At 48.2% G+C, this 26,893-nt stretch overlaps 1 protein-coding gene and 1 long non-coding RNA gene across 12 annotated transcripts in view; one reads left to right on the forward strand and one right to left on the reverse strand.

Moving 5' to 3' along the window:
* Positions 1-26,893, reverse strand: part of MYO9B (myosin IXB) — a 109,092-nt gene that overhangs the window by 33,879 nt on the left and 48,320 nt on the right. For all 10 annotated transcript variants that reach the window (XM_061149922.1, XM_061149927.1, XM_061149924.1 and 7 more), the window contains 9 exons: positions 23,228-23,322; positions 17,197-17,259; positions 16,642-16,741; positions 16,276-16,376; positions 13,897-14,026; positions 8,113-8,202; positions 6,441-6,557; positions 5,755-5,889; positions 798-919 (listed from right to left, as the gene is read on the reverse strand). In XM_061149922.1, coding sequence (XP_061005905.1) covers positions 798-919; positions 5,755-5,889; positions 6,441-6,557; positions 8,113-8,202; positions 13,897-14,026; positions 16,276-16,376; positions 16,642-16,741; positions 17,197-17,259; positions 23,228-23,322 — 953 coding nt within the window. The remainder of the gene's footprint in view (positions 1-797; positions 920-5,754; positions 5,890-6,440; positions 6,558-8,112; positions 8,203-13,896; positions 14,027-16,275; positions 16,377-16,641; positions 16,742-17,196; positions 17,260-23,227; positions 23,323-26,893) is intronic.
* On the forward strand, positions 16,748-20,511 carry LOC133061769 (uncharacterized). Of its 2 annotated transcripts, none has more exons than XR_009694030.1 (2): positions 16,748-17,378; positions 20,221-20,511. It is a non-coding gene; the product is annotated as an uncharacterized LOC133061769 (long non-coding RNA). The 2 variants fall into 2 exon arrangements; XR_009694031.1 differs by lacking the exon at positions 16,748-17,378 and adding an exon at positions 19,711-20,020.

Genomic DNA, 26,893 nt, shown 5'->3' on the forward strand with positions numbered 1-26,893 from the left:
TTCAGTGGTTAGGACTCGGTACTTTCACAACTGAGGGCTCCTGTGCAATCCATGGTTGTGGGAACTAAGATCTCACAAGCTGTATGATGCAGTCCCCACTCTCCCCTAAAAAGATGAGGTCATTAGAGTGGGTACTGACTGATCTAGTAGACTGGAGTCTTTATAAGAAGAGATGAGGCAGAAGGACAGAAGATGATGTGACTACAGAGGCAGAGACTCTTGGCCACAAGCCAAGAACACCTGGAGCCCCTGGAAGGTGGAAGATGCAAAGAAGTCTCCTCCTTGGAGGGAGGGTGGCCCTCCCACACCTTGGTTTTGGCCCATCAAGGCTGATTTTGCGCTTCTAGTCTCCAGAACTGTGGGAGAATAAATTTCTGCTGTTTTAGGCTGTCCTGCGATTTCAGGAACTCTGGCTGAGTGACCAAGCATAAAGCACCTTAAAAATACCCTCTCCAGCCTTCATCATGTCTTGTGGACGAGGGCTGACAGGCTTGGTGGAGAATCTCATATCTGGGGCCCTGATTCCACTCCCTGCCCTTTGCAAGGCTGCACCAAGCCTGTGCCCAGCTTCTAGATTCAGGTCCCACAAGTCTTTCCCAAGGACTCCTGGGAGGGCGAGGGTGTGTTCCTGAGTTCAGAGCTACTTCCAGTGTTAATATTTCTCTGGTGAATTGCAAATGCGGGGTCAAGATTTGCAGCCACATGACTCTGAGCAACTTGGAAGTTCTGGGATGGAATGGACTGGAGTAAGGCCCCGGGGCTGCAGAACCGGATGCATCAGGCCCATGGACACTCACTTGCTCTCTTCGTCCAGCAGATAGAAGAGGCCAGTGGGCTTCTTGCTGATCAGGTGGATGCAGCCAACGTTGTCTGTGTAGTCGATGTTGTGCCATGAGATCCCTTCGCTCTGGTACTCCTCCTGCAGGGTTCAAGGGGCGTCTGTTAAGTTCATCATTTCATGGACACAGTAACATCTACACAGCACATGTCCTATGTAAAAACGTTTTATTTATGTATGCACATACATATTTATATATAAACGTGCAAATAACATGGGATGCATATTAATATATCGATAGAAATACATCAATAAATACATAAAATTATTTGATAAATAAACAGTTAGCAACAGGGAACAGGAACGCACATTCTCAAACATCTTCAGGAAGTCCTCTACATACGAACCTTCAAGTGGTGAACTTTCAAAGATGTGAATGTGCGCTCACATGTCCAATTATGTAAGTGAGTTCGCGTGTCTGTGTACACTGCCATGTGCACGCACCCTCTGTAAGTGGTTGTGCAGCTCGCCCTCTGTCTTCTGTTGCTGACAATCTTCAGTTCTATCACCTCCCACCTCCCCTCCCTCCTGCAGTCAGTCTTGCCTATTCGCTCCATGCCAGCCCTGTATGCCACCTGCTGTACTGGACTACTGTACTTTTCCAAGTACTGTAAGATTAAAGATATTTTCTTCCTTTTTTGCATTTGTTTTTTCACGTATTATTGGTGTGAAAATTATTCTAAACCTGTAACGGTACAGGTTTATGTGTTAACTGGGCGTGTGTGTGCGCTCAGTCGCTCAGCTCTATCTGACTCTTGGTGACCCGATGGACTATAGTCCCCACTAGGCTCCTCTGTCTATGGGATTTTCTAGGCAAGAAAACTGGAGTGGGTTGCCATTTCCTCCTCCAGGGGATCATCCCAACCCAGGGATCGAACTTGCATCTCTCCTGCACTGGCAGGAAGAGTCTTTACCACAGCACCACCTGGAAAACCCAGTTGGGTGCCTAGGCTAACTCTGTTGGACTTATGAACGTACTATCAGACCAGAACTCGTTCATGATGTAGGGGACTTACTGCATCACACCGGGAGTGCTTAAAAATCACACTTAAAATCACCCAGGGGTCAGCAAACTTTCTTTGTAAAGAGCCAGATGGTAAATAAACTAGGCTTTATGAGTTTGATGGTGTCTGCATGATGACTCAGCTTTGCTCTTGTGGCAAGAAAGGAGACAAAGGGGTGTGGCCATGTGCCAGTAATTTTGGGCAGCCCCTGCTCTTGAACTACAATGTCCCGACAATCATATGTGTGAGAGACTCATGTCACTCTGAACTTTCTAACAGCTGTGTTTAAAAATGTGAAAAGAAAGCAGGTGAAGTTAACTTAAACAATACAGTTAAATTAAACCAATACACCCAAGGTGTATGATGTATGTCAACATCATGACATGTGATTTAACTGACATAAAAAATTACAAACACGGCCTTGTACCAATGAGACAAAAATGCCTCTTCTTTCAATTTTACTTTCTGGCCATGCAGCAAGGCATGCAGGATCAGTTTCTGGACCAGGGATAGAACTCGTGCTCCCTACAGTGGAGCTGACTGTGGCTCAGACCATGAACTCCTTATTGCAAGATGAAGACTTAAATTGAAGAAAGCAGGGAAAATCACGAGACCATTCAGGTATGACCTAAATCAAATCCCTTACAGTGGAAGTGACAAATAGATTCAAGGGACTAGATCTGATAGAGTGCCTGAAGAACTATGGACGGAGGTTCGTGACATTGTACAGGAGGCACTGATCAAGACCATCCCTGAGAAAAAGAAATTCAAAAAGGTAAAGTGGTTGCCTGAGGAGGCCTTACAAATAGCTGAGAAAAGAAGAGAAGCGAAAGGCAAAGGAGAAAAGGAAAGATACACCCATTTGAATGCAGAATTCCAAAGAACAGCACAGAAAGATAAAGCCTTCCTCAGAGATCAATGCAAAGAAATAGAGGAAAAACAATAGAATGGGAAAGACTAGAGATTTCTTCAATAAAATTAGAGATACAAGGGATCATTTCATGCAAAGATGGGCACAATAAAGGACAGAAATGGTATGGATCTAACAGAAGCAGAATATATTAAGAAGAGGTGGCAAGAATACACAGAAGAACTATACAAAAAGATCTTCATGATCCAGATAACCACAATGGTGTGATCACTCACCTACAACCAGATATCCTGGAATGCAAAGTCAAGTGGGCCTTGGGAAGCACCACTACAAACAAAGCTAGTGGAGGTGATGGAATTCTAGTTGAGCTATTTCAAATCCTAAAAGGTGATGCTGCTAAAGTGATACACTCAATATGCCAGCAAATTTGGAATACTCTGCAGTGGCCACAGGGCTGGAAAAGGTGTTTTCATTTCAATTCCAAAGAAAGACAATGCCAAAAAATGTTCAAACTACCACACAATTGCACACATCTCACATACTAGCAAAGTGAAGTGAAGTCGCTCAGCCATGTCTGATTCTTTGTGACCCCATGGACTGTTGCCTACCAGGCTTCTCCGTCCATGGGATTTTCCAGGCAAGAGTATTGGAGTGGGTTGCCATTTCCTTCTCCAGGGGATCTTCCCGACCCAGGGATCAAACCCAGGTCTCCTGCATTGCAGACAGACGCTTTACCCTCTGAGCCACCAGGGACACTAGCAAAGTAATGCTCAAAATTCTCTAACCAGGCTTCAACAGTATGTGAACTGTGAACTTCCAGATGTTCAGGCTGGATTTAGAAAAGGCAGAGGAGCCAGAGATCAAATTGCCAACATCTGTTGGATCATCAAAAAAGCAAGAGTTCCATAAAAAACATCTAGCTTTGTTTTTTTGACTACGACAAAGCCTTTGACTGTGTGGATCACAACAAGCCGTGGAAAATTCTTAAAGAGATGGGACTACCAGACCACCTTACTTGCCTCCTGAGAAATCTATATGCAGGTCAAGAAGCAACAGTTAGAACTGGACATGGAACAACAGACTGATTCTAAACAGGGAAAACAGTATGTTAAGGCTGTATATTGTCACCCTGCTTATTTAACTTATATGCAGAGGGTATCATGCGAAAAGCCAGGATGGATGAAGCACAAGCTCGAATCAAGATTGCCGGGAGAAATACCAATAACCTCAGATATGCAGATGACACCACCCCCTTATGGCAGAAATTGAAGAAGCATTGAAGAGCCTCTTGATGAAAGTGAAAGAGGAGAGTGAAAAAGTTGGCTTAAAACTCAACATTCAGAAGACTAAGATCTCGGGATCCAGTCCCATCACTTCAAGGCAAATAGATGGGGAAACAATGAAAACAGTGACAAGTCTATTTTTTTGGGCTCCCAATTTACTGCAGATGGTGATTGCAGCCATGAAGTTAAAAGATGCTTGCTAAAAAAAAATAAAAGATGCTTGCTTCTTGGAAGAAAAGCTATGATCAACCTACACAGCATATTAAAAAGCAGAAACACTACTTTGCCAACAAAGTCCATCTAGTCAAAACTATGGTTTTTCCAGTAGTCATGTATGGATATAAGAGTTGGACAATAAAGAAAGCTGAGGGCCAAAGAATTGATGCTTCTGAACTGTGCTGTTGGAGAAGACTCTTGAGAGTCCCTTGGACTGCAAGGAGATCAAACCAGTCAATCCTAAAGGAAATCAGTCCTGAATATTCATTGGAAGGACTGATGCTGAAGCTGAAACTCCAATACTTTGGCCACCTAATGAGAAGAACTGACTCACTGTAAAAGACCCTGATGCTGGGAAAGATTGAAGGCAGGAGAAGGGGATGACAGAGGATGAGATGACTGGATGGTATCACTGACTCAATGGACAGGAGTTTGAGTAAGCTTCAGCAGTTGTGATGGACAGGGAGGCCTGGCGTGCTGCAGTCCATGGGGTCACAAAGAGTTGGACATGAGTAAGCGACTGAACTCCGTGCAGAGGAAGTGTGCAGTCTTTTTTTAATGATTACGTAAATTATCTTCATTCATTTAAAAAAACCAAACAACTATCTTATTGGACTACAGCGGATTAACAATGTTGTGACAGTTTCAGGTGCATAGCAGAGCGACTCAGCCACACATATACATGTATACATCTATTCTTCCCCAAACCCCCCTCCCACCCAGGCTGCCCAGGAAGCGTGGAGTCTTAACCACTGGACTGCCAGGGAAGTCCCCCAAATGCCTTTCTCCCCCTGCGCTATGTCTTTGCAAGCCGCTATGTCTTTTGCTCTTCCTACTCAACTCAATTTGGACCAGCCACATTTCAACTGAGAAATGCGAGTTTCAGCTAAAAGACATAATAGTAAAATTAGCTAAATATTTGCTAAATATAGGGGCTTCTTTGGTGGCTCAGACAGTAAATAATCTGCTTGCAAATGCAGGAGGCCTGGGTTTGGGAAGATCCCCTGGGTTGGGAAGATCCCCTGGAAACGGGAATGGCAACCTACTCTAGCATTCTTGCCTGGAGAGTTCTATGGACAGAAGAGCCTGGTGGGCTACAGTCCATGGGGTCCCAAAGAATCAGACATGACTGGAGGACTAACACTTGCACTTTCACATATATACCTGTGTAAACCCATCGGTTTTCTTTCCTCGTCAGAATCCATCATGGGAAGGACAATACTTGGGTAAAGAAGGCTGGTTATTTTGACCAACACCTATAACATGGGATATCTTCATTGTTGACTAAAGCAAATCCTTACAAGGCAACTCAACTTGTCTCCCGTTGAATCAACTTTCACATTTGAGCAGAGAGAAAGTACAAATATCCCTGCCTTTTGCCTCATCCGGGGCTGGTGGGAATGTTCCTGGACTCTCCCTTTTGGGCAGAGAAAAGTTCTGGGGCAGGTTTGATGACAAACCAGGTCCCCAGGGGGATCCCGGTTCTGGCTCATTCCCTTCCTCCTAGGACTGGATGGGTGAATTAAGCCGGTATTTCCTTACCTGCTCTAGCTTGAAAATGTGCTGGTTGAAGTAATACTGGAGCTGCTCGTTGGCGTAGTTGATGCAGAACTGCTCAAAACTGTTCCTCTCAAAGTCTTCAAACCCAAAGATGTCGAGGACTCCGATAGACAAGCACTGGGGGAGATGGCGAGAATGGTTATTACTGGTGAGCACTCCCTTGGGAGCAATCTGTCCGATGGCAAGGGTCTTAGAACCTATTTTTTTTTTCAAACTTGGAAGGTTTTATTTTGTATTGGGGTACAGCCAATTAACAATGTTGTGATAGTTTCAAGTGAACAGTGAAGGGACTCAGCCATACATACACCTGTGTCCTTCTCTCCTCAACCCCCCTCCCATACAGGCTGGCACATAACATTGAGTAGATACAACCTGTAATATTAAACAAAGAGCCCTGTGTTTTTGACTTCTGTTTGGGGCTGCACTGTGTGGCATGCAGGATCTTAGCTCCCCAACCAGGATTGAACCCATGCCCCCGGCAGTGGAAGCAGACAGTCTTAACCACTGGGCCGCCAGGGAAGTCCCAGAGTCCTCTATTTTCTCTGCACTGGGCCCTGAGAACCGCATCCTGTTGGCTCCCTGGGGCTGCTGAGGGGAGAAACCGGCCTCACGCCTGACCGACTGCAGTCGGGGTCACCGGGTGCCAGCCGAGGAGGTGTGGCCCTCACCGAGACAGACTCCTCCACGTCCTTCTTGTTGAGGAGAGCGTGGTTGATCCGCAGCACAATCCAGTCGAACAGCGCGCTGTAGAGGGACTTGGCCATGGAGTCACGGGCGGTGATGGCCTGCGGGCACAGAGAGTGTGGGGCGGTGGTGGCGGTGACACCTTGGCCGGGTGGGCCCCCGAGGTCTGTGCGCCGGCAGGTCGAGGTGGCGACTTGCACCACTCAGCTCCTCTGATGCCTCCCCTTCTCACTGTGCCTGCCGTCCTGCCAGCTCGGATGCCCTTGCACACCGGGGCATGAAGCCCTGACCTGGCAGCCTATGGTCTGGCCAGGTCTTTCTCGCGGGACGGCCTGCTCCTCAGAGGACCCTGGGGACTGCTGGGACGGGGACCCAGGCTCAGGGAGGGCACTCCGGGAGAATACAGCAGGAGGCTGGGCTGGGTTCAACCCCGCGGTTCTGGGGGCACCACGGGCCAGGCCACTGCGTGCCTAAAAGCAGTGATTGATCTTTACAATTTTTAAAAAAGGCTCACTGGAGTCTAATTTACCTACAAGAAATTCCTTGTCTGTATGCTCTCAGATCTAAGCTGCGACAGGGCTTACTCAGCCTGCTATCAAGATCTAGATAACAAGTTCCTCCGGTTTTGTGGAAATGGAGCTGTGTGGGATGCTGTCCTGTCCCTGGCCTTTATCTCGCTGGCTCAGCTCAGTGCCGCCGGGGAGCAGCTGTGTGTGGGCTCCAGCGGCCTGTGGCACCTGTCACGTACCACGGCTGAGCACCTTTGCCCACAGGGGCTCCAACTGTCTAGGTGTCCGTTTAAGATGCTTGAGCAGCTTCTCCCATGTGCTAAAAATCCCCCCATGCCCTCGTGGCTAGGTACTTTCCTGATGCTCCCCAACCTGCAAGCCGAGAGGTGTAAAAAAAGAAACACATGCCACAGAGAAACACCGAGACTGGGGCAAAGGCTAGAGAGGCATCGTATCAACATGCAGGGACCCGCACAACGGCTGGAAAGGCCACGCTTTAACCCGGGGGTCAGCAAGCTTTCTTGGGCAAGGGCCTGTGAGTCAACATGATAAGCTTTGCGGGACAGCTCTGCCACTGCAGCAGATCCTCATGTGCATGAATGGTTGTGGTCAAGTGCCAATAAAGTTTTATTGACAGAAGCAGGAAGTGGGCTGGGTTTGGCTTGCAAGCTGCAGGTGGCTGTCCTCTGCTGGTGAGAACCAGAGTGCCCACTAGACAGCTTGACAGAGACACCATCACACGCGGCTCTAGCTCTGGCCCTTGAGCTGTACAGGCTGGTTTGAGTTTCCAAGGTTCTCCTCTGTCAAACTGCTCTTAAATGCTCAGTTGTGGCCGACTCTTTTGCGACCTCAAGGACTGTAGCCTGACAGGCTCCTCTGTCCATGGAATTTCCCAGGCAAGAATACTGGAGTGGGTTATCATATCCTTCTCCAGGGGATCTTTCTGACCCAGGGATCGAACCAGCGCCTCCTGTGTCTCCTGCATTGGCAGGTGGATTCTTTACCATTTGAGCCATGAGGGAAGTCAAATTAGGGGCAGGAAAATGACCACCCATGCCAGCTATTTCTGAAGGCTCTCCCTATCCCCACCCTGAGCACCCATGTTTTTGGGCCTGCGCACCCCATGAGAACCCAGGGCAGCACTCACCTCGCTGAGACTATAGGGAAGGATGAGTTTGTCGTTGGAGGTCACTGTTTTTCTTTTGGTCAGAACTTCCACCAAGATTTCTCGCTTCACCTGTTTCAAGGTTAAGGAGGAAGAGGGGTGGGGAGGGACAAATTAGGAGTTTAGGATTAACAGATACATTTAATCTATATAAAATATATAAACAACGAGGTCCTACTGTATAGCACAGGGAACTGTATTTAATATCCTGTAAGAACTTATAATGGAAAAGAGTTTAAAACAGAACACAAGCTCATATGTTGCTGCTGCTGTTGTTCAGTCACTAAGTCGTGTCTGACTCTTTTGTGACTCCATGGACTGTAGCCCACCAGGCTCCTCTGTCCATGGGGATTCTCCAGGCAAAAATACTGGAATGGGTTGCCATGCCCTCCTCCAAGACATCTTCCCAACCCAGGGATCGACCCTAGGTCTCTCACATTGCAGGCAGATTCTTTACCGTCTGAGCCACCAGGGCAACCCCAAAATACTGGAGTGGGTAACCTATTCCTTCTCCAGGGAATCTTCCTGACCCAGGAATCGAACCAGGGTCTCCTGCATTGTAGGTGGATTCTTTACCAGCTGAGCCCCCAGGGAAGCCCATATGCAGATATATATTCATACACACACATATATGAATCACTTGATACCAGAAACACAACATTGTAAGCCGACTGTATGCAATAAATAAAAACTTAAAAAGAAAAAAAAAACAACAACAGAGGAGAGAAAAGCTGGAGAGCTTGTTGACTAGATCCGTGTGTCACTGAGGCAAGGCCTGAGGGGGGCAGAAGAAGGACCCCCGGCAGCTGGGCCAGGAAGTGGGCCCAGAGCCCACCCTCAGGGCTGCCAACCCACAGTGAGTGGGGCACTGGTATGCCTCAGAATGTTCACACCCACAGGCCTGCTCGATGGCCTGGACTGTGGTCACACGGGCCTGGCTGTCACTGCAGCACTCTGGCCCAGGTGCCACCTGTGTTTGTAGCTGTCGCTGCTGGCGTGGGTTCCCGGTCTGGGTCCAAGGGCGAAGCGAGGAGACTGCTCCTCCCTGACCGCCCAGCCCTGTCCGTGGGCAGTCGAGAGTTGGGCCAGGGGAGCTGTCTCCATCTCGTGGCAGATGTACTCACTCGTTCCCACGAGCACAACAGGAGCTGGGGCTCCTGCATGCAGGTGCATTTTAAAGAGCCACAAATGGAACACACGTCCAGAAAATAGCTTCGGCATCACAGGCATTTGGGGCTGGCTCCTTCTTTCAGCTTCCCCAGTGGCTCAGATGGTAAAGAATCTGCCTGCAACTAGGGAGACCCAGGTTTGATCCCTGGGTTGGGAAGATCCGCTGGAGAAGGGAATGGCAACCCACCCCAGTAATCTTGCCTGGAGAATTCCGTGGACAGAGAAGCCTGGTGGGCCACGGTCCACAGGGTCACAAAGAGTCAGACAGGACTGAGTGACTAATGCTACTTCTTTGTTGTGGGGGCGGTCCTGTGCATTCTATTAAATAGCATCCCCTACCCACCAGATAACACGGGTACCCCCTCCAAATGACTCCAGACATTGCCCAGTGCTCCCGGGGTTGAGGACCAGTGGACAAGGGGATGGTCCAACTACAAAATGACCTTGCTGATCAAATGATGATTTTTAAAAAAAAAATAATAGTTGATTTACAACGTTATGTTAGTTTCAGGTATACAGCAAACTGATCCAGTTATATAAATACATAAAAAACTTCGATGGGCCGTTCAAGTGAGGGGCTGAGATGGAGATGGCCCTTCCCAGAAGGAAGATGGGGCAAAAAGACACCTGCACCCCAGTGTTCACAGGAGCACTACGTACAACAGCCAAGACACGGAACAACCTAAATGTCCATCAACAGATGAAAACAGATGAAGGAAATGTGGTATGGATATTCATGGAATACTACTCTGCCATAAAAAGGACGAAATAATGCCATTTGCAGCAATAAGGAGGGACCTAGAGCTTATCATACTAAGTGAAGTAAGTCAGACGGATAAAGACAAATACCACATTATATCGCTTATATGCGGACTCTTTAAAAAACGATACCGATGAACTTATTTACAAAACAGAAATAGCATCACAGACATAGGAAGCAAACTTATGGTTATCAAAGGAGAAAGGGTAGAGGGAAGGATAAATTAGGAGCTTGGGATTAAAGTATACACACATATATAAAACAGACAATCAACTATATAGTGTATAGCACAGGGAACTATACTCAATATCTTGTAGTAACTTATAAAAGAATATATATAGAACTGAATCATGTTGTTCTACACCTAAAAGCAACACAACATTGTAAAATGACTATATTTCAATTAAAAAAAATAAAAGGAGATGAAGAAGAGATGGTCCTTGAGGGTATTATGTTAAGTGAAGTAAGTCAGACAAAGACAAATACCGTTACATCACTTATATGCAGAATCTTTAAAAAATGGCACAAATGTACTTATGTACAAAACACAGAAACAACAGATCCACAGACACAGAAAGTAAACTTACAGTTACCAGGGGGGCAAGGGTAAGGGGAGGCATAATTAGGAGCTTAGGATTAAAGTATATCAGTTCAGTCGCTCATTGTATCCGACTCTTTGACCCCATGAACCACAGCACGCCAGGCCTCCCTGTCCATCAGCAACTCCCGGAGTCAACCCAAACCCATGTCCATTGAGTGAGTGATGTCATCCAACCATCTCATCCTCTGTCATCCCCTTCTCCTCCTGCCCTCAATCTTTCCCAGCATCAGGGTCTTTTCAAATGAGTCAGCTTTCCGCATCAGGTGGCCAAAGTATTGGAGTTTCAGCTTCAACATCAGTCGCTCCAGTGAACTTCAGTTCAGTTCAGTCGCTCAGTCGTGTCCAACTCTTTGTGACCCCGTGAACCGTAGCACGCCAGGCCTCCCTGTCCATCACCAACTCCCAAAGTCCACCCAAACCCATGTCCATCGAGTCGGTGATGCCATCCAGTCATCTTATCCTCTGTTGTCCCCTTCTCCTCCTGCCCCCAATCCTTCCCAGCATTAGGGTCTTTTCCAATGAGTCAACTCTTCGCATGAGGTGGCCAAAGTACTGGAGTTTCGGCTTCAACATCAGTCCTTCCAATGAACACCCAGGACTGATCTCCTTTAGGATGGACTGGTTGGATCTTCTTGCAGGCCAAGGGACTCTCAAGAGTCTTCTTCAATACCACAGTTCAAAAGCATCAATTCTTCGGTGCTCAGCTTTCTTCACCATCCAACTCTCACATCCATACATGACTACTGGAAAAACCATAGCCTTGACTAGATGGACCTTTGTTGGCAAAGTAATGTCTCTGCTTTTAAATATGCTATCCAGGTTGGTCATAACTTCCCTTCCAAGGAGTAAGCATCTTTTAATTTCGTGGCTGCAATCACCATCTGCAGTGATTTTGGAGCCCCAAAATAAAGTGTGACACTGTTTCCCCATCGATTTCCCATGGGACCAGATGCCATGATCTTAGTTTTCTGAATGTTGAGCTTTAAGCCAACTTTTTCACTCTCCTCCTTCACTTTTATCAAGAGACTTTTTAGTTCCTCTTCACTTTCTGCCATAAGGGTGGTGTCGTCTGCATATCTGAGGTTATTGATATTTCTCCCGGCAATCTTGATTCTAGCTTGTGCTTCTTCCAGCCCAGCATTTCTCATGATGTACTCTGCATAGAAGTTAAATAAGCAGGGTGACAATATACAGCCTTGATGTACTCCTTTCCCTATTTGGAACCAGTCTGTTGTTCCATGTCTAGTTCTAACTGTTTCTTCCTGACCTGCATGCAGGTTTCTCAAGAGACAGGTCAGATGGTCTGGTATTCCCATCTCTTTCAGAATTTTCCACAGTTTGTTGTGATCTACACAGTCAAAGGCTTTGGCATAGTCAATAAAGCAGAAATAGATGTTTTTCTGGAACTCTCTTGCTTTTTCGATAATCCAGCGGATGTTGGCAATTTGATCTCTGGTTCCTCTGCCTTTTCTAAAACCAGCTTGAACACCTGGAAGTTCTCTGTTCACGTATTGCTGAAGCCTGGCTTGGAGAATTTTGAGCATTACTTCACTAGCGTGGGAGATGAGTGCAATTGTGCGGTAGTTTGAGCATTCTTTGGCATTGCCTTTCTTTGGGACTGGAATGAAAACTGACCTTTTCCAGTCCTGTGGCCACTGCTGAGTTCTCCAAATTTGCTGGTGTATTGAGTGCAGCACTTTCACAGCATCATCTTTCAGGATTTGAAATAGCTCAACTGGAATTCCATCACCTCCACTGGCTTTGTTCGTAGTGATGCTTCCTAAGGCCCATTTGACTTCACATTCCAGGATGTCTGGCTCTAGGTTGAGTGATCCCACCATCGTGATTATCTGGGTCGTGAAGATCTTTTCTGTACAGTTCTTCTGTGTATTCTTGCCACCTCTTAATATCTTCTGCTTCTGTTAGGTCCATACAATTTTTGTTTTATTGAGCCCATCTTTGCATGAAATGTTCCCTTGGTATCTCTAATTTTCTTGAGTCTTTCCCCATTCTGTTGTTTTCCTCTGCTTCTTTGCATTGATCACTGAGGAAGGCTTTTTTTTATCTCTCCTTGCTATTCTTTGGAACTCTGCATTCAGATGGGTTTATCTTTTCTTTTCTCCTTTGCTTTTCACTTCTCTTCTTTCCACAGCTATTTGTAAGGCCTCCTCAGGCAGCCATTTTGCTTTTTTGCATTTTTTTCCATGGGGATGGTCTTAATCCCTGTCTCCTATACAATGTCACGAGTCTCTGTCCATAGTTCATCAGGCACTCTGTCTATCAGATCTAGACATGTATTAGATGTATTAAAGATCTAGACATGTATTAGATGTATAATAATGTATATACTTTAATACATTAAAGTATACATATAATGTATATATAATACATATAATGTATAATGTATACATATAATGTATTAAAGTATATACATTATTATACATAAAATAATCAACTGCATAGCATATAGCACAGGGAACTATATTCAATGTCCTATAATGAAAAATAATCTAAAAAAGAATATATGTAGAACTGAATCATTTTATTGTACACTTGAAAGTAACACAACATTGTAAATCAATTATATTTCAGTTAAAAAAAAAGGAAATGAGGAGGGGATAGACCTTGAGGGTATTATGTTAAGGGACATGTCAGACAAAGACATATTGTATGATCTCCCTTATATGTGGGATTAAAAAAAAAAAAAACAAGAAAATAACAACCCTCAAACCTTCCAAACTCATAGATACAGAGAACAGACTGGTGACTGCCAGGAATGGAGGATGGGTGAAATGTGTGAAGGGGGTTCAAAGGCACAAACTCTCGGTTATAAAATGTCATGAGAATGCAGTGCACAGCATGGAGATAGTGGCTAATGTGACCGTACTGCATAAATGAAAGCTGCTGACAGAGTAGATCTTAGAAGTTCTCATCGTAAGAGAAAAACAATCCCATAGCCCCCGAGGGTGACAAACATTAACTAGACTTCTTGTGGTGGCCATTTGGCAACATATAATACAGATACTGAATCATTTATGCTGTCTATCTGAAGCTAAAAATCATGTCGCATGTCAATCATAGCTCCATCAAAAAAAGAAAAGAAATGAGGAAGGGACACGGCCGAGACGGCGGGGGAGGAAGCAGGCAGACAGGCCCCAGCTGACAGGAGCTCAGCCAGTGCAGGAAGTCTGGGCCTCAGTGGGCGGCCACTGTGGCTGAAGACAAAGGACAGTACCTTCAGGAGCTGCGACAGCGTGTCCAGCGCCTCGGGGGGCCCAACCTCCAAGCCTTCGTCTCGGCCCGTGGCTCTCTTCTTGTAAGTGATGTTGCCTAGGTACAGGATGGCTGAGAGGATGGAAAAAATCCTGGGGGAGAGAAGGAGCCAAGGTTGGGGCACTTCCCCAGTCTCGAGGCAGCAGAGGCCTCCAGTGAACTGGGCTCAAATTTCCAGCGACCTGGGCTGTGTCTGTAAAAGCAGCCATTCCAGTCAGAACACGCGAAATCCGAAAGATGTCCACTCCTCCGCTGGGGACTCTGTGAAACAGGACTTTGGAGGCACATAGCTCTATTGTTTTTTTGGTGGTAGTGGTATTGGGGGAGCTTAACAATTTTCTTATGGAGGCATCACATGTGTATCAAAAAAAAAAAAAAAAAAGGCACACAGTTCCCCAAGTGTAGTTGTTGGTTTCTTTTTCAGCCACGCTGTGAGGCATATGGGATTTTAGTCACCCTACCAGGGATCGAACCTGCACTCTAGGCATTTGAAGTGTGGAGTCGTAACCACTGGACCGCCAGGGAATTTCATCCCCAAGTGTTGAGTCTGATGAAGTGTCACAAACAGTAGAGATGCTTGTGACTGACACTCAGACCAAAAAACAGAACAACATTTCAGGCCCTGGACCCTCCCTAGCTCCCAAAGAGAAACCGCTGTCCTGACATCTAACACCATCTGTGAACATGACTTTGGTGAAATCACGTGTACTTATATCGGGCCTGTGATTGAAAAGGTGTAAGGTGGGGGAGTCATGTGTGTTATTGCATGTAGCACTGTTCATTCTTTTTTTTTTTTTTTTAAAGATTTACTTATATATTTTTCTTTTGTTCTGGTCAAGCTGCATGGCATGTGGGATGTCACTTCCCTGATCAGGGACAGAAACTGCATCCCTTGCAGTGGAGTCCTAACCACTGGACCACCAAGGGAAGTTCCCACAGTCTTTATTCTTAACGCTGCCACTTCTCAGCCTTGGCACTGCTGGTACCTGGCTTCTACCCACCTGGCCCCTCGACCACACCTGCAGTGTGACACTCAAAAGCGTCATCAGGCAAGGCCAACTGTCCCCTGGGAGCACAATCAGGACCCCAGTGAGGACCACGGCTGTGCAGAGTTGGTACCTGGCCAACTGGGGCCTTTTTCTGCATTAGCCCCTGAGCTGAGGACGGTTCTTACGCTTTTAAACGGTCGTTAAGAAAACAGAATGCAAAGAACATGCAACAGAGGTTGTGTGGCCCACGAAGCTGAAAAACATTTGCTATCCGGAAGGTGTGCCGACCCCTGCAGGGATATCTTGTAATGTGTTGATTTATTTAACCGCTGGCGGGCGGGCATTTGGGAGGGTTTCCCAGGGCTGGGGGCTGTTAAGAGACGAGGCTGCTCTGTGCATTCCTGTGTGTGTCTCTGGCCAAGCGCATGTATGCGTTTGGTTGTGTACACGCATCTGCAGTAAAAGCTGCCCAACGGCTGTCCACAGGGGTTGGCCCCATGGTGCCCTCTTGGCAGCACGCCGGGCAGAGGCGTCCCCTCTGGGTGTCCTGCTCACCCAGGAAGGTGTGGAGAATGCTCCGAGTGGTTTTGAAGAATTAAAATAATTTTTAATTGTGGTCAAAGACACATCATATAAAATTGACTTTCTTGGCCATTTTTAAGTGTATGGCTCCGTAATGTGAAGCATACCCACACTGTTGGGCAAAAGCCTTGTGGTTTTTTTTCTGTTTTGGGTAAATATACCTGAGTAAATTTTCTTTTATTAGATTTTTTTTCCTACCTCTATTGAGATAGTGTAGCTTTTCTGCTAATTAACAAAACCTGTTAATTAGTCTGTTAGTGAAGAAATTAAGATTTTTAAATGACGGAGGAATTCCCTGGTGGTCCAGTGGTTAAAACTCCATGCTTTCACTGCTGAGGGCCCAGGTTCGATTTCTGGTCTGGGAACTAAGATCTCATGAGCTGTGAGGGTGCGGTCAAAAAAAAAAAAAAAGGATTTTTAAATGATGAATGACCTTTGAAAAGCCCTGTTTTTTTTGTTTTTTTTTTTTAAATATGTATTTATTTACTTGGCTGCACTTGGTCTTAGTAGCAGCATGTGGGATCTAGTTCCCCAACCAGGGACCAAATTGGGGCCCCCTGCCATAGGAGCATGCAGAGTCAGCCCCTGGACCACCAGGGAAATCCCACCCTCTGGTTTTAACTGGCATCTCCCAGGGGCTAATGATGACAGTCCTCTGTCACTCCTTGGGCTACTCTCCTTAGTGAGGTTCCTACCAGGGGTAGGTCAGATCTCTGAGTGACTGGTAACTCCAGGCAGGGGGAGGTGCCTGGCTGGGCCCACCCACTTACTGCTTCTTGGTGGCAGGAAGGAAGCCCACCATCTCCATGGCCTGCTTGAGTCTTTCAAAGTCATGCTTCAGGTCCTCTCCATCTTCGATCTTCAAGTTATGCTGAAAAACAAAGTCGGCAGGGCTCTGGGTACTTCTGGGCTGGGGAGGGTGGTGTGTGAGGATGATTTTGGCTGGAACCGATGGGGCAGGGCCGGGGAGGCAGGGAATGAATGGGCTCCTTTATGCCGCCCCGCTCTGGGCCTCCTTGGAGCTGGTTTGGGGGCTGGAGAGGGCCAAGGCGGACGGCCTCTGACCCCCTGGCAGAGCGTAAACAGCCCGTGGGGAACAGAGGCCGCGTTTGTGGTTGGGGCTCGAGGCTGTTTACCTGGTTGAGGTAGAAATAATCTTCAGGCTGCTTGAGCTGAAATTCCCGACGCTCTTCCTCGCTGACGCCAAGTAACAAATAATAAAACACGTGGTAGTTCCTGTAGGTCAAAATTAGGAGAAAAAAGTTGTTTTTGGAGGCCGAGCGATAGCTACTCTTCAAACCACTACTAATATTGCTTAGGAGAGCAGGCCAGGGAGGAAAAAGCACCTCAATTATGTACAAATTGGAGACAATAAGTCGATTCTTATGATTTAAAAAAAAAAATTGCAAAAATCAAACCACGAGCTTCTCCAGTGAATAGATTCCTCAGGGGGTGGGCATCTCTCACTCACTGGCGGACCAGAGATGCTGCTAATCTGACCACATTTCAGCAGACACCTGAGCACCTACTCCAGGGAAAAGCCCCAGGGAGGCACAGAAAGAAGCAAAGCTCACGCTCCCAGCAGATCCATCAGGGCCTCCTGTAGATATTCCCCATCTCAGGACATCTGCTTCTCTCCTTCATAGGGAAGAAGGCAGATATCAGGGATCATCAAGGAAATATCCCCCTACCTCTCATCCTTCTCCTGAGACACCAGGCGAGACTTTTCAAGCAGGTACTTTTCGACAACCGCTCTGTCATCAAGCAGAAAAAGAAGAACCAAGTGTTACACGTTAATGTTGTGTTCCGGAAGAACAAGAATGATTCATGACTGTGGTAAAGCCAGCTGCGGATTAACAACCTTGGACCCAAGGTAAGCATAGGCATGAAAGGGTGATAGCGCTGAGTGTTGTAAACAAGCAACCTAAATGTCGTAAATACGATTTCATTCTCAAGGTAAATACTATTACCGTAAATGCACCTCACCCTACTACCACCATCTATAAAAATAAGGGACCTGGGCTGGCCACTTCTGCCCTACACACCAGATGTGGGCTGACAGTTGTATGGAAGCCCAACCTGGCATCACTCGGGTCGGCCCCCTAGGCGGCAGGAATTGAAATGATTAGACCCATGTACTCACGAATAATGCTGGGAGGTTGAACCCTACTTCCACCATCTCCCCAGCCATGAAGTTTCTCCAATTGAAAATCGATATACAAGACAACGGATTCACTTTTCTATTCTTCTTAAAACATCTTTACTGATGATTGATATATGATCAACTATACATACTCAAAAGCATGCACCCAGATGAGTTTTTCACTGGGTCCTTCCACGATCTCCATGTAATTTTCAAAACCAGCTTTAGTAGGAATAGCTGATGCACAACAGATATAACGTGTATGACTGCACGAGCTGTCACACATGTAAATCCCTGAGTCCATCACTGTGACCAAGACAACTAACACACCCATGACCCCGAGAAGACTCCTTGGGTCCTCCGTCATACCTCCCTGCCACCACCCCCAGCAGCCATGCACCAACTCCGCTGACGATTACTTTGGATTTTCTAGAATTTAAAACAAAAAAAAAAAAAAACCAAAACACTCATTTAGTATGTATAGTTAACTCTTGAATAACACAAGTCTGAACTGTGGATCCACTTATAGGTGGATATTTTTCTCAATAGCAAATGCCATAGTCCTACATGATCTGCGATTGGTTGAATCCACGGATGTGGAACCACACACATGAAGGAACTGTGGAACTGGAGGAACCTTGGATATACAGGGCCGACTCGAAGTCACCTGCAGATTTCTTACTAACCCCGGCATTGTTCAAGGGTCAGCTGGATACTGAATGTGCTTTTTCACTCAACTCAATGGTTCTGAGATTCAGTCACTTGGGAGCAGATATCAGAACTTTCATTCTTCTTTATGGCTAAGTAAGAGTCTACAGGGCTTCCCAGGGAGCTCAGTGGTAAAGAATCTGCCTGCCAGTGCAGGAGGCGTGGGTTCAATCCCTGGGTGAGGAAGATCCCCTGGAGGAGGAAATGGCAACCCACTTCAGTATTCTCGCCTGAAGAATCCCATGGACAGAGGAGGCTGGTAGATTATCCATGGGGTGGCAAAGACTCAGATGCGACTGAGCAAATGGGCATAATAGTCTACATGTCTAGACACACATTCTGTTTATCTGTTTATCACTGGACGGATGTTGGCTGGGCCCAGGTCCCTGAGGCTGTGTTGGTCCTGGGGCAGGAAGGAGGTACTCACACAGCCCCACCCTCAATGCTAATAGAGACATCAGACATTTCTTGGAGCTCTACTGCGAGGTTCTAGGCACCATTTTGCTGAGATTAAATACACTGGATTTAAATGCCCTCCGGGAGGGGCAATGTGGCTCCCACTGATGGATGAGGTGTTAACTTGCTATCCAGGACCCCACAGGATGGGGGTGGCCTGGTGGGGACCTGCCTCTCATGGGATCCGCTATCACCAAGTATGTGAGCTATATAGCTCTGCAGTTCACCCTCATCTGAGTCCATCCTGTAATACAGAAGAGGGAGCTGGGGTTTGAGGTGCGGGATCAGGGCCCTGGTCCCAGGCCTGCTGAATGCTTCCAGACTATCCCCAGGACGGCAGCCTTGTGCAAGTGCACACACCCCCCACGGGTAGGTTTCCAAAGGCTCAGCAAGCATGTGTCCTCTCTTCTTTCAAACTCCTATTTTCTTCCATTCCTTCCTCTGACCAGTAACTTGTAGTTCTCAGCAGTTTTGTTTTCCTGCGCAGGGAGGCTCCCTCTGGTCCTAGACTCACGTCTCCATCTCAATTTGTGGCCAATTCTCTGTGCTGTCTTGCCACATAGGCAAGGACAGTGACCCCTCAGGGGCACCGAGCTGTCATCTGACGGGCCACAGCCTTTGGTGATTACTCGGGAAGCCTGGGCCCCTACAGGGGTGATCGTGCACACGGCCAGGGATCCCCTCCGCACAGAGCCCTTGAGCCCACAGGAACACAAGGCCCTGCAAATTGGGGAACTGGGGGGAGGCGTGGACTGCCCTTGACCCTTGGCCTCATCGGGAAGCGGTATTGAAAAGTGTCACCTGCCCAAAAGCAGAACCGGGTCTGGGCCTGCTCCCTGCGAGCTGGTGGCAGCCACTCCCTAGACGGGAAGTGCATCTCCTTCCACCTAGCGTGGGCAGGCCACTGTCAAGGGCTGAGGGAGGACCTCCTCCCTGAATCCAAGGCCACAGATAGGACTTTGCAGCTGATCTATGAGATCCAGCGACCCAGGACCACAGCCGCCCTGAGCCTGACAAGAGCCGAGGTGGGCAGGGCAGACTGGCTGGTTAGCTGAGGGCCAGCCCTGCTGATGTGCTGGGCCAAATGGTGGCCCCCAGAAGACACGTCCACCTGGAACGTGTGGCTGTGATTCTGAAAAAAAAAAACACCTTTGCAGATGGAATTAAGTGAAGGATCTAGAGATGGGGCGTCCTTGGTGGCTCAGCCGGTAAAGAATCTGCCTGCAGTGTGGGAGACCTGGGTTCGATCCTTGGGTGGGAAAGATCTTCTGGAGAAGTAAATGGCAACTCACTCCAGTATTCTTGACTGGGAAATCCCATGGACAGAAGGGCCAGGCACACTACAGTCCATAGGGTCACAAGAATTGGACACAACTGAGCGACTAACACTCTCACCTTTTTTTTCTAGAGATGAGATCCTCCTCCATGGTCCAGATGGGCCCTGAATCCAAGGACAAGTATCCCAGAAGACAGAAGAGGAGATCATAGAGAAATTCAGGGGAGAAGACCGGGTGGAGACTGAAGCAAAGACTGGGGTGATGTGGCTACAAGCCAAGGGAACCTGGGGCCCCTGGAAGCTGGAAAAGGCCAGGAAGGATCCTCGCCTAGAGCCTCTGGAGGGAGCATGGCCCTTCCCACACCTTGATCTTGCACTTCTGGCCTCCAGAACCACGAGAGAATAAACCCTTACTGTTGTGTGCCGATTGGTTTGTGATACTCTGTTTCAGTAGCCATGGGACATGAAATGGAGAGCACAGGAAGGAGTGATCTGCGGGGAGGACAGAGGCATCGATGCCCCCACTGGCAGCAAAGGCTCTGGCTTCTGGCCTGCAGAGCCAGTCTGGGCCCCAGGAAAACGTGAGGCAGCCTCTTGGTATCTCTGCTCCCAAGGGAACTGCTGGAACTAAAAACAGTTTGTTTCTGCATCTTCTACTTAGTAAGATACCACGGGCTTCCCCTGTTAGTCAGAGGCTCTGCAATGTGGCAAATATGGACCCATGGGAGAAAACCAGATTTAAAATAAGGAGTGAGGGGGAAGTCCCTGGCAGTCCACTGGTTAGAACTCTGTGATTTCACTGCTGTGGCCTGGGTTCAACCCCTTGTTGGGGAATTAAGATCCCATAAGCCTCGAAGCACAGAAGAGTGGGATAGAATAGAATAAAATAAGGAGTGAAGGTCTTTCTGGAGAAAGGGCTGAGACCTGGGGGGCAACTGGGGGCAGGAGAGTGGCTCTGCCCACGCAGAGACCAAGCTGGGCCCAGGAGCAGTTGGGAAGGGATGACTGGACGGCCCACGGGAGGCGGGGGCCATGGGGAAAACTGCCCACTCTTGAGTGTCCCTGAGGGGCTGAGGGGCCAGAGGAGATGTTGCCTTTAGTGAGGGTCTCTCTCCCTACATCACTTAAGAGCCTGGGCACAGGGAAAAAGGAAAGAAGCCAGAGGCTGAAGGATTTGGGAAGAAAACATTTCTGTCCTTGTTTTGAACATGCACCATCAATTGAAATGATCATCAGTTAGGTATAGGTTTATTTTTTTGACCACACCATGAGGCATGTAGGATCTTAGTTCCCTAACTGGGGATTGGACCCGTGCCCCTGCAGTGGAAGCGAAGAGTCTTAAAACCACTGGACCAATGGGGAAGTCCCAGTCAGATTTAGATGGACAGAAAAACCCAGATACTTTGAAATCAATTCTCCTGGAGGACCTCTCCCTTCCCAAAATACATGAGCCTTCCTGTGGCCTCCATGGGCCTGTTGCTTAGATCTCCCTGCGTCTAACATTTAAGGATTCTTATTCTACTGCTCAGAGTATCCCCTGGAGCCTTTGCAAATCCCACAACCACTGTGGACCCTCACACCAGAATGTGGAGCGGGAAGGGTTCCTTTAAGTCACCAGGCAATGGACTCTGCCAAAATGTCTCCCCCCCCCACCCACCCCCGCCACTGTGAAATAGTTTTATGGCTCATAAGACCTTCACATGTTAAAAAAAAAATCCAAAACACTATGCAGTATTAGGTCACAATTATATTTTTTTTAACTACTTGAAACTACCCAGAAGGTACATTTTAGAGGAAAAAAAATCCTACAGTGTTAACTGTGGAAATCACATTATGACCAAATAGATAATTCCTTGTAACATTAACTCATTGCATTAAGGCTGCCAGGTATTTTTATTAGCATAACATAGCATAGAATACAAATAAACACAATTTCTTTTTTGTTTTTTTTTGGAACACAATTTCAAAGTTGCACATTTAGTTGAAGTAACTGTACCTTCACCAAGGAACTCATATTTCTGGCACAAAATGTAAATCTGTTTTAACTTCTGCCTGGCAGTCATCTTCACAATCCAGCTACCACCTATGAACTCATTTATCTCCTCATCCATCTAGCCATCCAAACCATCCATCAGTCTATACACTCATTTATGAATCCACCAACGATCCCATCCATCCATCCGTGAATCAACCCACCCCTCCATCTGTCTATGAACCTACCCATCCATCCTTCTATCCATTTATCCATGAACCTATCCACCCATCATCCATCCATCTATGAATCTATCCACCCATCCATGAACCTACTATTCATCAGTCAACCTATCCATCCATCCACATCCATCAGTCTATATATCCATCCTCTCACTTATTCTCTACCAATGATTCCATCCATCCACTCATCCATGAATCTATGCACCCATCCTTCTATCCATCTATCCATGAACCTACCCACCCCGAACCTACCCATCCACCTAAAAACCTACCATCCATCCTTCTAGCCATCCATCCATGAACCTGCTGCCCATCCATCACCCATCCATCCATCCATGAACCTACCCAACCATCATCCATCCATTTATGAATCTACCCACCCTTCTATCCATCCACCCACCCTGGAATCCATCCATCAATCTATATCCCGTCCCTCCCTCTTTCCATCTACTTTCAGCACTTCCCTGGACAACGGCCTTACTCTGCTACCTAGCATCATGTCTCCTTCCAGCTAAAGGGTCACATCTGGCAAATGCCAGAGTCCACATCATCTTTCCCTAGACCCACAGAATTAGAAACATCAAGATCAGGAAATAGGCTGGTGTTACTCTTGGCAAATTCCACCATGCTAGGAACTCTCGCTCATTGTACTTAACTTAGTGGGTGCCTCAATGCCCTAGGTGATGCCCTGCAGCAGGCAGGTTTGGTTATGAAGGTGCCACCCCCCCTCCCCCCCACACACTTCCTGCCACCTCTCAGACTTTCGTATCAGTGACTGAAAATCATACTCATTTCCCTGCATGATTCACAAATGCCTGCAAGATCATGATCTCAGCACTCAGTTCCCTGCTGGGTCCCCGCTGCAGGGAAGCCCAGGACCCCAGAACAACGGTGGCGTTCAGAGCGTGGGCGCCGGCTGACTCACCCTCTCACGATGCCGCTCTCCAGGTAGTTGACCTGGATGAATTTCCCAAATCGGCTGGAATTGTTGTTGTGGGCTGTTTTAGCATTTCCAAAAGCCTGCGAGGAAAACAAAAGCAGTTTTCAGATTGTGAGGATGAAATTTCTACAGGCCTTAGCCTGGAGGCTCCCTCAGGGTGTTGTGGACCACGGTTCACTGGAAGCCACTCACAGACTCCAGGTGATACCTGGAAAACACACAACTGGGGAGCCCTAGGCATCCCAAGTGTGTGCGCACATGCTCAGTCGCGTCTGACTCTGTCCCCATGGACTGTAGCCCACCAGGCTCCTCTGTCCATGGGATTCTTCAGGCAAGCATACTGGAGTGGGTTGCCATTTCCTCCTCCGGGGGATCTGCCCAACACAGGGATCGAACCCACACCTCCTGCAGCTCCCACACTGGCAGGCAGATTCTTCAGCACTGAGCCACAGGAGCTTCCCACACATCTCATGGGCTTGCTCTTTACCTCTGTGTTGCGGTGTAGGCGGGGCTCAAGTTCTAAGTCCTGGACATTGGAAACACCAATTGTAGGGATTTTTTTTCAGTAATAACTGTTCACGTAGCAAACTCTGGCCTGTGGTCAAATCCAGTCCACTGTATGTTTTTGTACTGCCTGTGAGCCAAGAGTGGTTTTTACATTTGTAAATGGTTTAAAAAAAAAAAACCCAAAAAACCCAAGAAGAGTAATATTTCCTGCCATGTAAAAATCCTATTCAAGTTTCAGCATCCACAAATGAAGTGTCCTGGCACACGGCCAGGCCTGTTCATTTACTGATCATCTACCACTGTCTTTGTGCTGTGACGGTAGGGAGCTATGACAGAGACCATCTGGCCTGCAAAGCCAGAAAATATTTACTATACAGAATATTTATTTTCCAAAAGAAGTTTGGAAAGGAGCTGGGTTGATACCAGCTCCAGGCCAGCCGCCAGCCTGCTTGTGAGGGAGCAGACGTGGGGACACGTCCCCTCCTGGAGGGTTCTTGCAATACCATGGCATGACAAGCTGGTTGACAACAATTTTTTTTTTTTTAAATTAGGGTCAAAGTGACATAACATCAAACTAAGTTTCAAAAGTGAACACTTCAGTGGCATGCAGTACATTCACAATGCTGTCCAACCATCACCTCTGTTTAGCTCCAGAACATTTCTAGCGCCCCAAAAGGAGACCCATCCTCCTCAGCAGTTACTCCCCAGCCCTCCTCCCCCAGCCCCTGGTAACCACCAATCTGCTTTCTGTCGCTCAGGATTTATTTGCCTAGTCTGGACATTTCACATTAAGTGGGGGCACACACTAGGTGGCCTTTCGCGTCTGGCTTCTCTCACTCGGCTTGATGCTTCTGGGGTCCATCCATGTCGTATGAATCAGGGCTTCAGTCCCAATACACAGAGGACGTGTGCGTAGTGCTCAGAGCCCATGGCTGGGCACTGCCCCCGGGCGTCTCCACGTGACCCCCGGCCAGATGAAAACAGGAGAACACCCTCTGTCCCCCACTCAGGTTCCTGAGGTTACTTCTTTCCCCCGTGGTACCCAGACAAGGGGAGGGGTCGGGGGAGTCTTGGGGGAACTTGGGGCAGGAGAGGTACCTGGGGAGTGGTGGTCCCTGTTTCAGGGAGTGACAGGCCCAAAGAAGTGAAGGTGGGGAGGCTGGGCAGAGGAGGGAAGAGAGACAGAGATGGGACGGGGGCGGGGGCGTCGCACGAGGAAAGGGAAGCTTGGCAGTAGCAAGAAAGGTGTCAGGCTCACGCTGTTCCTGTTTGGCAGGGAGGCCACAGCTAGGAGGAGGTGGGAAGGCCACTGCCAAGGTCTGCTGTGGGGTGGGGTGTGTATCTGCAGGTCTGGGGAGGTGGGGGGCAGAGGCAGGGTGGAGAGAGGCGGCCAGGCTCTCAAAGAGTCACCGAGGAGTTTGGATTTTCTTCAAGCCCTCATTCTGCAGGCAGGATGGATGCAGGTCCATCATTTATCAGAGCTTCCGACTCAACGCCTGGAGGCAGAAGCCCCACAGAGAAGCATCTGCTGGAAGGCCAGGGACACTTCCTCAGAAAATGGCTCCATTCAGTGGAGCTTGCAATCAGGGCAGCAGCCCCCATTGGGCTAATGCACCAGTCATGCTCCCGGCTGATGAGGTCATGGGATACATGACTTCCTGCCCTGCTGCCTCTGGGGCTCCAGACCCCAGAACCCAGAACCGGGCCTCACTGTAAAACCTGATCCAACCGCCAGACTGCCAAGCAGGGGAGGAGTGATTGAGCGAGAGGAGGTCCCAGGAAGGAAACCAGGCCCAGTTGCAAAGGGGGTACCTTCAGGGCTCAGACTGTAAAGAATCTGCCTGCAATGCAGGAGGCCAGGATTCAATCCCTGGGTCAGCAAGATCCCCTAGTGGAGGGAATGGCAACCAACTCCAGTCTTCTTGCCTGGGAAATTCCATGGACAGAGGAGCCTGGCGGCCTACAGACCACGGGGTCCCCAAGAGGCAGACACGACTGAGAGATGAACGCACAGGTTAGGGGGGCACTCTGAGGGGACGGTCTTCACCTGGCCTTGTGGTGGTGGAATCTAGCCTGACGAGGCACTTTCCAGAGTCAGACAGCGGCCACAGAGCCCCCTTTTCTTCACAGGGTCCGGATGCGTGTGACTGAGCTCTAGGCCAGCTGCTGGGGCCCGGGCCTCCATCTGCTCTGCTCTCCCGAGCGTCTGTGGAACCCAGTGCAGGGTGGCCAGCCTCAGCGCTGCTGACGCCTGGGGTGGGATCACTCTCCAGGGTACCGAGGTCATCCCTGGTCTCTACCCACCAGAGGCCGGCAGCATGTGGGACAACCCCAGAAGTCCCCACAGGGATTTGCCTGGTGGTCCAGGAGTTAAGAATCTGCCTTGCACTGCAGGGGGCGCGGTGTTTAATCCCCGGTCGGGTCGGGGATCTGAGATCCCACATGCCTCAGAGCAGCTAAGCCTGTACCCCGCAACTACTGAGCCTGAGGGCTCTGGAGCTTACGTGCCACAACTACTGAAGCCCGTGCGCCGCAATGAAAGACTCCACATGATGCAACTAAGACCTGATTTGTTATTCAGTTGCTAAGTTGTGTCTGACTCTTTGTGACCCCATGGACGGCAGCACACCAGGCTTCCCTGTCCTTCACTATCTCCTGGAATTTGCTCAGATTCATGTCCATCAAGTTGGTGATGCTATCTAATCATCTCATCCTCTGCTGTGATGCAGTCAAATAAATAAGAAAAAAAAAGTCCCCAGCAAGAGCCAAATTGCTGGGGGTTGAGAAGCAGAGATGAAAGTAAAAGGTGTTTGGAGGAGTAGGTTGTCTGGGGCTCCCTCCTGTAATAAAGGCCCCCGCGTGTGTTGTAGGCCCTGATGGACCCCCTGGTGAAGAAAACTGTCTATCCAGGTTTTAATCTCCTGTTTCCCTTATGTTCAGCCTTTGGGGTAAACCTCACGGGCTCTTGAGCCATGGCTCTGGGAGAAGCAGACGGCAGATCCGTCTCCTCCTTTCCTTCCCGACCGTGCAGGGTGGTGTCTGAGCTGAGGACAAGCCTGCTTTGTGATAAAATGAGCTCCCACGAGCGAGCATGCTAAGTGCTGCCTGTCCTAACTACAAACAGACGGCGAGGGGGGCGCCTGA

Source organism: Dama dama, chromosome 9, assembly GCF_033118175.1.
Source record: "Dama dama isolate Ldn47 chromosome 9, ASM3311817v1, whole genome shotgun sequence".
Classification (NCBI taxonomy): Eukaryota; Metazoa; Chordata; class Mammalia; order Artiodactyla; family Cervidae; genus Dama; species Dama dama.